This window comes from Grus americana, chromosome 14, assembly GCF_028858705.1.
Source record: "Grus americana isolate bGruAme1 chromosome 14, bGruAme1.mat, whole genome shotgun sequence".
NCBI lineage: Eukaryota > Metazoa > Chordata > Aves > Gruiformes > Gruidae > Grus > Grus americana.
In genome coordinates this window covers 6,510,413-6,523,539 of record NC_072865.1, presented here as the reverse complement: position 1 = coordinate 6,523,539, position 13,127 = coordinate 6,510,413, and the positions used below count along the sequence as shown (strand labels likewise).

At 51.8% G+C, this 13,127-nt stretch overlaps 1 protein-coding gene across 4 annotated transcripts in view; it reads left to right on the top strand.

Annotated features, from left to right (window-relative positions):
• Window positions 1–13,127, top strand: part of FLT4 (fms related receptor tyrosine kinase 4) — a 60,140-nt gene that overhangs the window by 23,071 nt on the left and 23,942 nt on the right. For 3 of the 4 annotated variants that reach the window (XM_054841961.1, XM_054841960.1, XM_054841958.1), the window contains exons 3-7: window positions 5,465–5,739; window positions 9,987–10,099; window positions 11,003–11,165; window positions 11,413–11,552; window positions 12,255–12,423. In XM_054841961.1, coding sequence (XP_054697936.1) covers window positions 5,465–5,739; window positions 9,987–10,099; window positions 11,003–11,165; window positions 11,413–11,552; window positions 12,255–12,423 — 860 coding nt within the window. Of the gene's footprint in view, window positions 1–5,464; window positions 5,740–9,986; window positions 10,100–11,002; window positions 11,166–11,412; window positions 11,553–12,254; window positions 12,424–13,127 lie in introns of those variants that run through there. The other variant, XM_054841962.1, reaches the window with a different exon arrangement.

Below are 13,127 nucleotides of genomic sequence, written 5' to 3'. Positions count from 1 at the left end.
CTGTACTACCCCCTATCCTGGAAAGAAAAAAAGAAAAAAAAAAAGTGGGAGAATTACCAAGGTCAATTTTCCTGACAAAGCTGGAGTTTCCCTTCCACAGCTGAAAGCAGATCCGTGCTTGGGATCTGAGTGCTAGGGCCCAATGGGGGCATAAATTCAGCGTGGGCCTCAAATGGGTGTTTCTCGGTGTTATATATAACCATGGAGCAATTACTGCAAACACTTGGCTGGCATTGTGTTCATGTCTTGTCACAAACATATTTAACTTTTCCTGGAACAGATGGCATTGCTTTTACTTTGTGAATCAGTTCATAGCCAGGGAATAGGGACAGAGGAGAGGTTGTTGATGACCACAGTAACTGATTTCACTCAGTCTGGGAAGCTAAGTGGTTGTGGGCTTGTTCATACGGTGACCCAAGAAGCCATCGTATGTGCTAGGTTGTAGGATATGTGTGAGTTGGAGGACTGTGGTCAGCCACATAGCTGCTGTGGGGGGCATAGAGGAAGAGAGGGAAGTCTGGGGACTCCAGTCTCTGCTGTGGTAGTTGTCTCCACAACTCCAGAGGGATGTGGGAGCTGTCACTCTCTTTTAAAACCTTGGAAGAGGGGAGATTCAGTGAGATTATTCCAAATGAGCTTATAGTCAGGCTAGACCCTTTCTCAGCAGTGGTCCAGGGAGGGACACAGAAAGTTGTTTCAAGACTGTTGCTTGCAGAGTAAGCCAAGGCTAAAGGATACACTGAAGTTAGAGGTGTGGTTAAAGAAAGTGTCCTCTGCAGTCAAGCATGAACATACCTGCTTAACACCGTGAAGCAGAAAGCCTTTCATTTCAGGTAACTCTCCTGGACTGAGAAGGACAAGATTGCCCTTTCCTTGTGCATTTGTTATGTATTGACTGATAAAAAGGAAAATCACATGAAGTGGGAAAAAAATTTTCTTATTTCCAGTGCACACTCTGCATGGCCTGCCCTTGCAGAGAGCATCGTACAAGCTACAGAGTCTCTCCAAGTGGCAGCAAGCTCCATGCTTCTTGCTGCAGTGCCAAGGCTTGTCTTTCAGGCTCACTAGGCAGCATCCATATACAGCGTGCTGGTGTGGACACAGCTGAGATAAGGAACATCCCTACTCCTGGCTCCCAGGCACTGTGCAGGACTGAACTGGCCAGCTGAAGAGCAGCAGGGCCATCTGCAAACAGTACTAAAACCTGCGCACCCTCTGCCTGTGTTGCTCCCTGGCTGCTCCCTTCCTCTGCATCCTGCTATCCCAGATGTGCCCCTCAGGGGCTGTGCACTGTCCTTCGTACCACCCACAGGTAGATAAGTCTCAGCAAGTCCTGTATGGCTCAGAGGTTCCCCTTCTTCCTCTGAGCTCTCAGGTCTGTGTTTGTCTAACGAGGAGAGGATTTTGACTGTGGGACACTTGAATGAAAAGTTAATCTTTCCTGGTCCCTGGATCTCTAATTACACCCAGCTGCTTCTCCAACCTCTTCTCTGGACCGTGGCCCACCCTGGGAAGACCTGGCTTGTGTTAATGGGAGCTGAAGGGAAAAACATGCAGACCACCAAGAGAACAGGCAAAGAAGAGGGTGATGGGGCAGGGTAGGGCAGAAACAAATATGAAATCAAATCCAGGATCCAGGGATTCCCTGCTGAGCATTGTGTTGGAGGTGGCTTCAGTTTGACCCTGGTCTTCCCTTGAGAACAATGTCCTCTGGCTGCTCTTCAAGCTGCCTTGGAGCCAGGAGTATGGGCCTGCTTGAAGCAGTGCTGCAGCAGAAAGCTGAGCTCAAAACCCTCCCGTGACACTCCCTGGAGACCTTTCAAGCTTCACCCACTGAGCGTGAGAGTCCCACAGCCGGCTGCACTCTCAGGCTCCCTTGCAGCAGACTGGATCTCACATACCCGCAGCTCTGCAGCTCACCTCCTGCTCTGCAGCCTGCCCAGCCTCATCAGTGACCAGAGTCCGTGCCAGGCCATAGAATAAGTGATCCCTCTGGAGCTGGGCATGCTTGACAGAGACCCAAAGACACAGCACACTTGCAAGGAGCCACCAGATGCTGCAAATGGCATCACATACGGGCATGTTCCCCTGTCACCCAGCACAATGCACCCTTGAGAGGTCCAGACAGAGCAAGGGACCAGTGTAGGAGCGTTCCCCAAAATATAGATCATGTCAGGCCTGGATGAGAGCCCCAGTGATGTTTTGATCTAAGCATGTGGCAGAGCAGCACAAAAGGGCTGGTGCCCACATGGACAGTGCATCTTTTATTAGCTCCCATCCCAAGAAGGAAGGAAAGAATATTGTGAATCTCTGCATTCATGCCCTCGGCAGCCTGCGCTGGGGAAAAGCAGAGAGCTTGTGCTGTTCTGGCTCATGAATATTGGAGCAGAGCCCACAGGAGCCGGCTGTACAACAGCAGAAACCTCCAGAGGGATCAACTCTATCCTGTCTGTGCCATCCCATCCCGTGCCATCCCATCCTGCAGGTACTGGGCACTCAGGTGTCACCCAGCTGTTGTATTTAGAAAAAGAAGGGCAAGGATGCCCTTGCTGCCCAGTGACTTGTTAATAGAGCTGACTCGCAGGTGCTTGCGGCTGTACAAACCCTCCTCTGGCAGAGGAAGTATTTGACCCCAGAGCCCTCTTGGCTGCCACAGAGGAAATGAGCGCTGTGGCAGGGCTGAAGGAGCCCGAGGACAAGGCAATGCCCCACCATGGCTGCTCCAGAGCAGTGTCTGGGGACACACAACACCTGCTGCTCTTTCCTGTACGTGTGTGACTGCTGTGAACATCCTCTGTGGTGCTGGGGGGGAGTCTGTCTTATCCCAGCTAAGCCACAAAGCCACAGCCAACTTTGCCCATCATACCATGCTTAGGAACTTCAAAGAGGATTGAAGAAAATGGTGCCAATTGCAACGTCTCCCTTGAAGAGCATCTGTCCTGAAAAGATTTAGGAAAACAGCTGTGGAGAAGTCTGCAGTGCATCTGTTTCCAGCTGGCATCAGCAGGCTCCATTGCCCAGAGGCACATTATCACAGAGCTGAAAGAAAACAACTTGGGAACAAATCTTCGGAGGTGACAGATAGGAGGGAGGGAACCATCCAAAACTGCTGCCTGGACTTTTCCCCAAATGAAGAGGGTAGATTCAAAAGTAAACCCAAGTGAGCCTGGCCTGCCCTCATCCCTGCCTTCTTCTGGTCCTCTTAACACACCACAGTGCTGGCTGGGACTTGCACTAATGCCTACGCCTTCTGTGTCGCCACTGAATCTTGTCGAGCAACGCATGATGCAAGGAATGCCTTACTTTAGAGCTGCCCACAGGCTGGTCAACAGGTCTGTTTGTACTGGCCCATCCGTGTTTATATAAATATGTGTCACTCAGCTACTGCTAGCCTTGATGGTTAATAAAACAAGTGGATCTGATAATGCGTGAAAATCCCAGTGGGTAAACAAACAGAAAGCGGAAACACTGGAGACTTGTGCAATTACCCTGTTCCACGTGGAGCGCCAAAAATGCCTGAGCAAAGGCAAAGAGCTTTGGGGCTCCTTTGTGCAATCGGGGTCTGAAGCTCTTGGCTCTGGGTCGAGAGCAGGGCCAGCCCCACAGTCTGTGCCTGGTGCAGCAGTGCCATGGGTGCAGCAGCAATGGGCATGGCAGAGGCTGCTAAGCATTACCAGTTTCATGATCAGATTTACTATTATTTCCCTGTGCATGCATAGGATGGGAAAAACTCAAAATGCAAGAGTCTTATTTTTATTCAAGTGTTTGTGAGACTCTGATCCTTTGGAAAAGCCTGCTGGGATTCATACACACAAGTTGCTGGAGCTGTGCTTCCAGTCTGGCCTCAGGCACTGGTGGCATTTTTAGTGAATGCTGGGTCAGAGGGGCTGCGTGGCTGTCCTAAAGGGCACATCACTACCTCCAGAGCCCTTGTGCCTGAGAGTGCAGCACACAGCCTCTGAACTCATCCATGGCGAGCTGGGCAGCAGGAGCTGGAAGAGAGCAAAGTCTGCAGGAAGACAAATCAGCTGCTGAAGACAAACACAAAGAGGCAGGTCTTTCCCTCGCACTTGGACAGAAATCCTGTCCTCATTGCGTCTGAGCCATTGTGCCCTCCGATGGCACCTTATCTCGCTTCCTCCTCACTGTCCCTTGCTGTCTGGATCCAGCTATCGGTGACGGTCACGGTCTGGCTGTGTTTAAAAGAATCTGCCCACAGAGCTGCCCTGGCAGAGCCCTGGCAGAGGAGCTGCATGTGCCAACATGCCTATTCCCAACTTGCATAATAGATGAACCCAGTTTCCCCTAACAGAGCAAACGGTGCTGACAAAAAGCCATTTTTACCCCCACAGCTGTCTCTTGTGATGTCTTTTTTTTTTTTTTTTGCATGTTCTTAAGCGACTTTCAGCTACACTGGCAAACTTTCAAGTGGGGACTAGGCCTTCCTCTGAAAGGCGCTCTGATTTCACAGAAGGAAACTTCCAGCATGGAATAAAAGCTTGTTTTGTTTGTAGTAAACAAGTGCAGCTATAGCAAGCTATGGTGGCGTGTGCGCGCGTGCGTACATATGCATATGCAAGCCTCCTGCTCTGGAGATCCTCTGCTATATATAAATACACACATGCACGCTCTATCTGGGGGTTTCTTGCAGTTCCTGGACTTTTCTGTTTGTCTCTGGGCTGCTGGTGAACAGGGTCTGCAGTCGTGCCCTTGGAGAGGTGTCTGTAGCTCAGTGTCTCTGCAGAGGTGGGAAGGGGCAGCAGCCCTGGGCCAGCCAGGGGAGCGTGCTGGGGGCTTGAAGGGGCTGCAGAATGCAGGGAAACCCCCTCCTACAGCAGCAGGGAAGGAAATGTAGCTGGCAGCTGGACAGAAGGTGATCAGCTGAGTCTCCACTTGTTTTCTCCTCACCTTCTTTTATCCCTGATTCCCTCCTGCTTTTCTCTTTCTCGTTTTCTTTCCAGTCTGCTCTCCTTCCCTCATTCTCCTTCCCACTCCATTCATCACACCACAAGCCCCAGCCAGCAGCTGCACTGAGCCAAGGGAACTCATCACATCCATGTGTTTTGTTAATAGCTCTGGACCCTTTTAATAATGAAAGGGAATAGAGAGTAAATGGAGCATTTCCCTATGTGGCTCCCTGTCCTGGCATCAATACCGGTAGGACAAAGTCATGGGAGGGGGAGACCTGCTTGTGAGTGGGTTGATATCTTACAGCCTAGTGTGGCCGGAGATGTGGCCCAGGGAAGGGAACGAGCCTGTGCTTGCCCAGCAATTAGTGAAGCTGCTTGCCATCTCCTCATGCCTGTTTTTTTCCTTGGAGGATGGCCATTCCTCCATGGCGCAGCCTGAGGGCAGTGGCTGGCTGGGCCATGTGCAGATGTGCGCAGTCACACGGGGCGGTTAAATCCCCACCACGTTCACCTTGCTCAGCCCAAAGCTAACTCTCCTCTTTGCCCATGTCTAGAGGCCAGCACCCCTTGGAGTGGTCGTGGCCCGGGGGCAAGGTGGACCCTGCCGGGAAGGAGAAGGAAACCGAGTTGGAGGTCTCAGCAGCCCCCAGCAGCGGCCGGGCAATCCGAGAAGACGACTGTGAGGGGACCGGCACAAAGCCCTACTGCAAAGTCCTGGTGCTGACGGAGACGCAGGCGAATGACACGGGTTACTACCGCTGCTATTACAAGTACATTGATGCCAAAATCGAGGGCACCACAGCAGTCAGCACCTACGTGTTTGTGAGAGGTAAGCCATCCGGCGGTGTGCGCCTTCAGGCCAGGGGAGCTCAGGGGCAGCCTATGCACCAGCGTAATATCAGAAAGATTAAAAAGCCTGACGTGCCCCCTGGCCTCCCAGAGCAGAGTGTGGCTGGTGCAGGCTCAGGGGGCCAAGGGCTGGCTCCCTGCACTTGGAGGGAACCAATATCCGTCCACTTCTGGGGGATGGCAGCAGCACCTGAGATTCAATTACGTCCCGGCCCGAGGGCATTGCTCCAGCCGGGCTGGAATGCAGGAATTTAAGGAGTGAGAGCTGGGCCTCAGAGACGCTCCACTGCTAAAAAAAGCACAAGAGTTAGCTTCTGGGCAGCTGGGGGCTCTCTGAGATGCTAGCAGCTAGGGATGATAATGTTCCATAAAGCTGAGACTGAGAGAGGGAGGAGTGGTACATACATGCCATGTGCAGCCTCCTCCTGTCCCCAGGCTGGACGGCCCCAGGGCTGCTCCACTGTGACAGACCCAGATGTTCCTCTCCACAGTCTGTGCAGGGGCTGCCCACACAGGCAGGGTTACGAGATGTGTTTTGGAGGAAGAGGGCTGTCCACCAGGCTTGGAGCTAGAACCTCTGCTCAGCAAGTGGCTGTGGGGCCAATACTCAGCTTCCCCATGCCCCAGGGGCTCCTCCTCCGCTGTCTCCCCTACTGCTCGCAGCATGCTCCAGCAAGATAAACGAGCGCTGTCCCCTGGAAACAGCTGGCCGAGCTATTTCTCTTTCCACCCCCTTTATTAGTTGGTGCAGTTGTCACAAGCCAGGCAGGTCATGACATACAAGATGCATTTTTCAGAAGTCCCAGGACAAGCCAAATTTGCCTCTGCAACTATGCAGAGAAAAATGCAGGGGCAAATCAGAAAAGCAGGGCAGCTGCTGAAGAGGAATTGGGGTCTGTTTGGGCAATTGCCTCCTCTTTCTGTGGGCTCTGCTGCCCATCCAAAAACAGGACAGAGCTTCCCTGGATCCCAGACGTGTTGTGAGACATCTGTGAGTTGGACGGGGGTGTTCAGACACTCTTAGAGTATTGTATCAGGGTGGAGGCAGAGATCTTACACACTCTGAAAATAAGTACAAACTAAGAGGCTTACATGCAGGGAGTGCTTTTGCAAAACGCTGATTTTCTTTGTGATCCAGCAAATGCCACTTTCTTTGCCCCCTTGTCCACCTTCTCTCACCTCCAGCCTCATCTACAGCTCAGTAATGGCTCTCCAGTTTACCAGAAAGCAGCAAGTGTGCACGTGTGGTGTAGCTTAGGGGCAATAAATCCCACACTGTCAGGGCCCATGGGACTCTCAGTGCCTGTGGACAGCGTGTGTGCAACAGATCCAGCCAACACCTCGCAGCGTTGCTGGGCATATGGCTACACAGCACATGTTCATACTCGTTCCAATCAAGCTGTGCCCTGTTATGGCTATCAAACATGCAGGAAACCTCAGAATCTGCCTTTCCAGACAGGACAGGCTTTCAGGCAGGAGAAGGGACATGTCAGGAAAACCCAGGCATACAGTAACCATAGCCATTGCAGAACTTCCAGATAAAGCCCTGCCTGTTCCTGCTGAACTGGGCTGCAATGTGAAACTGTCCCTGGAGAGCTTGGAAGGGCTGATGTAAGTGTCAGAGATGTTTGGAGACTGCATGATCAGACCACAGATTTATCCATCAACCTCATTTCTCATGTTAAGAGCTTGGTGGAATTGTCAGGAACAAAATATCTCTGTGCTTGGCTGGGAAAATGGGTTCTTCTGTATTTTACCTGCAGCTCAGTTCTCAAATGAACTCTCCATGCATATGTCTCATTTCCCATGTGTCTGGTTGGGTGTGTATTTTATTACAGCTACAGATAGTGCTGTAAACATGCAGAATGCTTCATCAGGGTGGAATAAGATATGTACAGCCCCCATCTCATAAAGCTTAGCATATATTGATGAAGAAGATGCTAAATTATTCCCATCCGACCCATTAAGACAGCCTTACAGAAAATATGTGATGTGGTCAGAGAGGGGAGTTAGTGCATGAATCGCAAGCTCATTGGCAGCAGGACCAGCCTAGTAAATCAGTTAGTTCTTGGCTGCCATCTGAGCTTGGAGGGGACCTCACAGTCTCTTACCTCTGGCAGTTGTGTGCCTCCTCCCTCTCACGTGCCCTGGACTCAGGAGAGGAATGAGGAACATGTTCATACTCAGAAACAAATCTGTGATTTCAGAAGACAGCAATCCTGTGGCAGCGTAAAACCCCAGGAAATAAAGATAAGAATTCTCTGGGCAATCTGTGTTTTCATAAGAGCTGACCAACACATTTCCTGTGCATGGCTTGTTTCACCTAAGCTGTAGGAAAAAGATGCTTCACTCAAAGTAGGTCTGCAGCATGACTATCACTGAAGCAACAGCTTTACAGACCAAAAATTAAAGGAATTCCCTTACGCACTTAATACTGTGAGCACTGGGTTGGATTGGGTTGGGCCCAATGTGATTTGAATGGCAAGATCCCCAAATGGTGATCATTACCACTTACATCTTGTCATTTTAGATGGGCAGCTTTAGAGGTTGGGTAGCAAAGGAAAAAGAGTCTCAGGCTGGACAAACAGATGTTCTCATGCTACAGTCCCTGTAAATCAGTGGTTTAGCTGCAATTCAGGTGAATAAAGAGTAACCTTTAAGGCCACTGGGATCATTTTCTCTGATTCCAGTATACCAAAAGCCATAAGATCTCCCATAGCTGGTCCCTGGGGCAGTCCCACCACGTCCTTATGGAGCCCCCTTCACCCAGGGGACAGTTTCCATTAATAAAGCCAATCATGAGCATGTGCTGGGTGGACGTTCCCAGAGACAAGTCTTTTACAGAAGAAAGACACTGGCAACAGCAAGCATCAGGGACACTAGGGACCAGTCTGTATTCAGAGCATCCTGTGAGGTATGTGTCCCTGTGGAAATGGGCAGGCAGGGGCTGATATTTCAGAAGTCGTCCATCAGTGAGGCATTGACAGAAGACACCAAGCAGCCTCTTAATTAGTTGTCTCTTCTTCTAACTTTGTCTTCATCCCATTTAGTCAACCTAGGTGTCCTGTTTGGGTGCATCCAAAGAGTAGAAAAAACATTCAAACTGAAATATTAGTTTTAAGGAAAAGCGCTGCCAAGCAGACAGGTGAGCAGGTGCCTCAGCAGCAGCTGGCATGAGGCACTGCAAGACAAACCTCACCCTTCCTACCCTCTGGCCACCCACGGTTTGCAATACATCTGTATTTTGCATCTTGGTCTCACCAGCTCTTTCCACTGTATCTGAGAAAGAACCAGAAATGAGATCCATGGTGCCCTGTTAGCTTGCCATCTCTTTAGGATCAGGTTGGACTTCCTGCTCTGTGTCTGGATGGTGCCTTGCAGGATGGGGTAGGCCCTTGGCACATCTCCTTTATATGCTGCCATCAATTCTCTCCCACCGTGGGGTCCCGCTTGGGCTTGTCTCATATGACACAGGCAACATACTGAGCAGGACGGGACAACCCCTTCTGCAGACACACTGCTTCTTGATGCTGGCTCCGCATGGACTTTAGTGTAACAGTCCTGACCTTGCTGAGTCGTTTCACTGATTAATTTTGGGTGGTTTTGCTCTTCCTGTCAATATTTGTGCTTGCAGCAGTTGGGAGGCAGTGGGGTGGCAGCCCTGGAAAGCTCAGCTCATCTGTTTATCTGCCGGCCGGGATGGCTGCAGGATGACATCTGCATACCATTCCGCTGCGGATCACTTCCTCACCCTGGAAGGTCGCGCTGCCTGCCGCTGCACCAGGGCGGCACAGCCCTGCGCCGTCCCTGCCGTGGGGCCACGTGCAGGCACCAGCTGGACAGGCGCTGAGCCCAGGACAAGACCCGCTGGTTTCACAAAGGGTCAGACCCAGACAGAGACCTCGAGGGGGCCAGGAAAGGGGAGGTCACTTCCAGCACTGCCCAAATGTCACACAAGTGCCGCTCCACCAGTATGGTGTTTGGTGTGGAGGAGCTGGCTGGCCCAGGCGCCCACCTCAGCTGCTCCCTTTGCATTCCTGAGCTCCAGGTGTCTCCTCTGACTGTCACACATTGCAGATGGGGCTGTCCAGCTCAGCACCTCTCCTTCTGGCAAGTTCATGCTGTGTTAAAGAAAGCCAGAAAGCCTCCTTTTGTTCTGATTGCTCCCTCTTCCCAGTTCTTTTCTTGCCTCTGTCAGTTGTTCTTCTCCTTATATCTCTTCTTCAGATTTTGAACAGCCATTTATCAACAAGCCGGAGACCCTCCTCATCAGCAAGAAGGAGAACACTTGGGTACCATGCCTTGTGTCCATCCCAGATCTTAACGTCACACTGATCTCGGTGAGAGCTCGGCTCGACCAGCGGGAGACTCTGGACCGAGATGTATTGCATTTGTTCTGCATTTGTAATTGCCTGAGTGGAAGTGGGACAGGCACTGCCAGGAATGGAAAATGCATGGGATACATTTTCCATGGAAAGTACAAGCCACTGGCTTCCTCGTTTTATTTGCTGGTTGAAGCTGTGCTGTCCAGTTCCCTTGGGCAGACCCCACGGGTTTCCTGCCAACCTTGCTTCTCTTCCCTGGAGCTCTATGAAACAAAACAAGACTTTGTTTTAATCCCATTTCCCCACAGCATCCCCTGTTTGCTCTGGTCTCTGTGATCTACAAACCCTCTAGGTGGTCGGCATCCCCACAAGGGAGGAGGCTGCAGCCCTGGGGCTGATGACTAAAAACAACTCTGTTATCAGTTTGCTTGTACTTTTTTTTTGCCCTTTTTTTTTTTTTTTTTTTTTTTTACAATGCAAATACATCCTTCCAGGATGAGTGTTACTATTGTACAAAGGCCTCCAGGGACACTCTGGGGGCTGGGGGGCCTTTCCCTTGCCCGGGAAGGACACTACCCAAGGTCAGCACTCATCCCAGTGGGGCTGATGTTTGGGACATCAGCATCAGTTTCCTTAGCTATCACTATAAGTTTCCATTCCTGGAAGTCTCTGGCCCGCTCTGCAGACGGGGAGGCTCGTGGTGCAGGATACGGCTGCTCGACTGCTCGGGGTATAAGGGAGGCTGCGATTCCTAGATGACAAACCCTTCGGGGGGAGAGGGCGGGAGGCCAGCACAGCATGATGCTGCATCGTTTCTTCCCACAAAAGGGATGTGCTAGCTAGCGTAAAGCCTGGAAGGGGTGGGGTGGGAATGTTGTTACCTTTTTATATCAGTTGGCAAAATGTTGATTTTTCCAGCAAAATTCCCTCATCCACCCAGATGGGAAAAGCACTTTATGGGACAACAAGAAGGGGGTGCAGGTACCCACACACTTGATCAGGGACTCCTTGTTTGTCCAGTGTGAGACTGTCATTGACAAGAAGGTCTTCAAATCCAATTTCTTCATCATCCATATAGCAGGTGAAGATGTGGGAAGGGGCTGGGGGGCAGTTTGGATGGCTCTGAAGTCCATCAGTGTGGCTTATGGGTTTGTTATGGTCCTCTCTAGCCACGTAGACTCTGCATGGTGCTTATATCTCCTCTAGTGTATGCCAGGCAGAGATACACCAAGCAGCAGGAGGTCATACCCAAGCCTCCTGTAACTGCATAGTCTGCCTCAAAGAGTTAGTAGTTCAGAAACGTCTTTTTGTTGCCTCTTCCACATCAGGGAGCGAGCTGTACGACATCCAGCTATATCCTAAGAAAGCCATGGAGCTGCTAGTGGGAGAGAAGCTGATCTTGAACTGCACAGTGTGGGCCGAGTTCAACTCCGGCGTCCGCTTCCAGTGGACTTACCCTGGCAAACAGGTACCAGCAAACAGAGCGGCTCCCCGTGCACTGAAACACTTTCCTTTGAGTCGTCTTCTTCTGCCCCTTCACTGTTCTTGGCATCACTGGCAGGGCCAATGATCCTAACCTTGCTGTGCCCTGGACATCTTGGTCAGACCCTTTCCCATTTTTTCTCTCCTGCAGCAGAAGGCAGGCAGAGAGAAAAACCCTTTCCCTGGCAGCAAACACCCTCCTTTCTGAGGTGTTATTGCGCTGGGGCTCTCCTGGGCAAACACTGGCTTCACTTCCACCAGTGCAAATCCAGAGCAAACATCGCTGGCTTAAAAGGAGCCATTCTAGCCACACAGCCCTGGTTACCAAGAGCCTGTGAGGGGGTCCCTTCCCCACTGTGTTTTCCTCCTGTGGTAGACTCTGGCTCTTGTGATGAGTCAGACGGGGGATCCCCTGAGGACATCACTCTGTTCACATACCTATAGGGCTCTCAGCCCAGATACTGGGCTGCAGATCAGTGCAAACTGTATGCTAAACTTTGGCCCCAGCCTCAGGCAGTCAGTCACATAGGGCTTGTTGCCTTTCCATCCCTGATGATGGTAGCCAGTGGCAGAGACGCCTGTCTGGGTAGAGGCAAGCACTGGACAGCAAGAAGTGCAGATGTGAGAAGCTCATCTGCATAGCCCCATCCCGTTGATGTCTTTCATCCCCTTCTCTTTGTTGTCTCAGACACAGAGGGCAGTGATGGAGCCTGAGCGCCGGTCCCTGCAGACGCACACAGAGCTCTCCAGTATCCTGACCCTGCACAACGTCAGCCAGCAGGACCTGGGCAAGTACACGTGCACTGCCACCAACGGCGCCCAGATGCTGGAGGAGAGCATCGACGTCATTGTGCATGGTATGGCGCCTTCTGCTCCCTCACAGAGCCACAGCCAGAGCCAAGCTGCAAGCAGAGCAATCCCCAGACTGCGTAGGCAGTGCTTGGTCCAAGGTTCAGTAGAGAGGCTCCTGCACCTCCATCCCACTCTGCTTTAGTGAGACCCAGCCTTCCTCCAGTCCCTCAGCCCTTCTGCACCCCAGCACCACACTGGGAGCACGATCACATTCAGGAAGGTGCCAAGATGACGATAGAGAGAAAACACCAAATCGGCCCAAATGTCAGTGGGATGCCAGGACACACAGGTCTCATGGCCCTGCAGCAGATGCAGTGCCCGTGGCAGAGGCACAAGGCACCGTCGGCACTGGGCAGCCATTCCCTGGCAGCAGAAAGTCACGGGGCAGCACAGCCTCCCTGCAGCCCCGATGGCTCCCAGCGGCAAGGCAGAGGCAGGTCTTCAGCTGCCAGAGTGTCAGCGCTGTGCTGGCCTGCCTGGCCCTGCCGAGCACCCACTCCCTCCTCTCCAGGGAGCCCTCCCTGGGAACAGGGATGTGGAAGAGGTGCCAGGGGTCATATGGGTAGACGGGACAATAGTGAATTTTGGTTATTTTGACTTCAGTCTTGCAGAGTAGTTGTCATTTTCAACTGCACTGCCACAACATCATGCTTGTCCTTGGTCCTTGCTGTTGGGCCCTGTGGGGAGCAGCAGAGCTTGGTGATAGCCT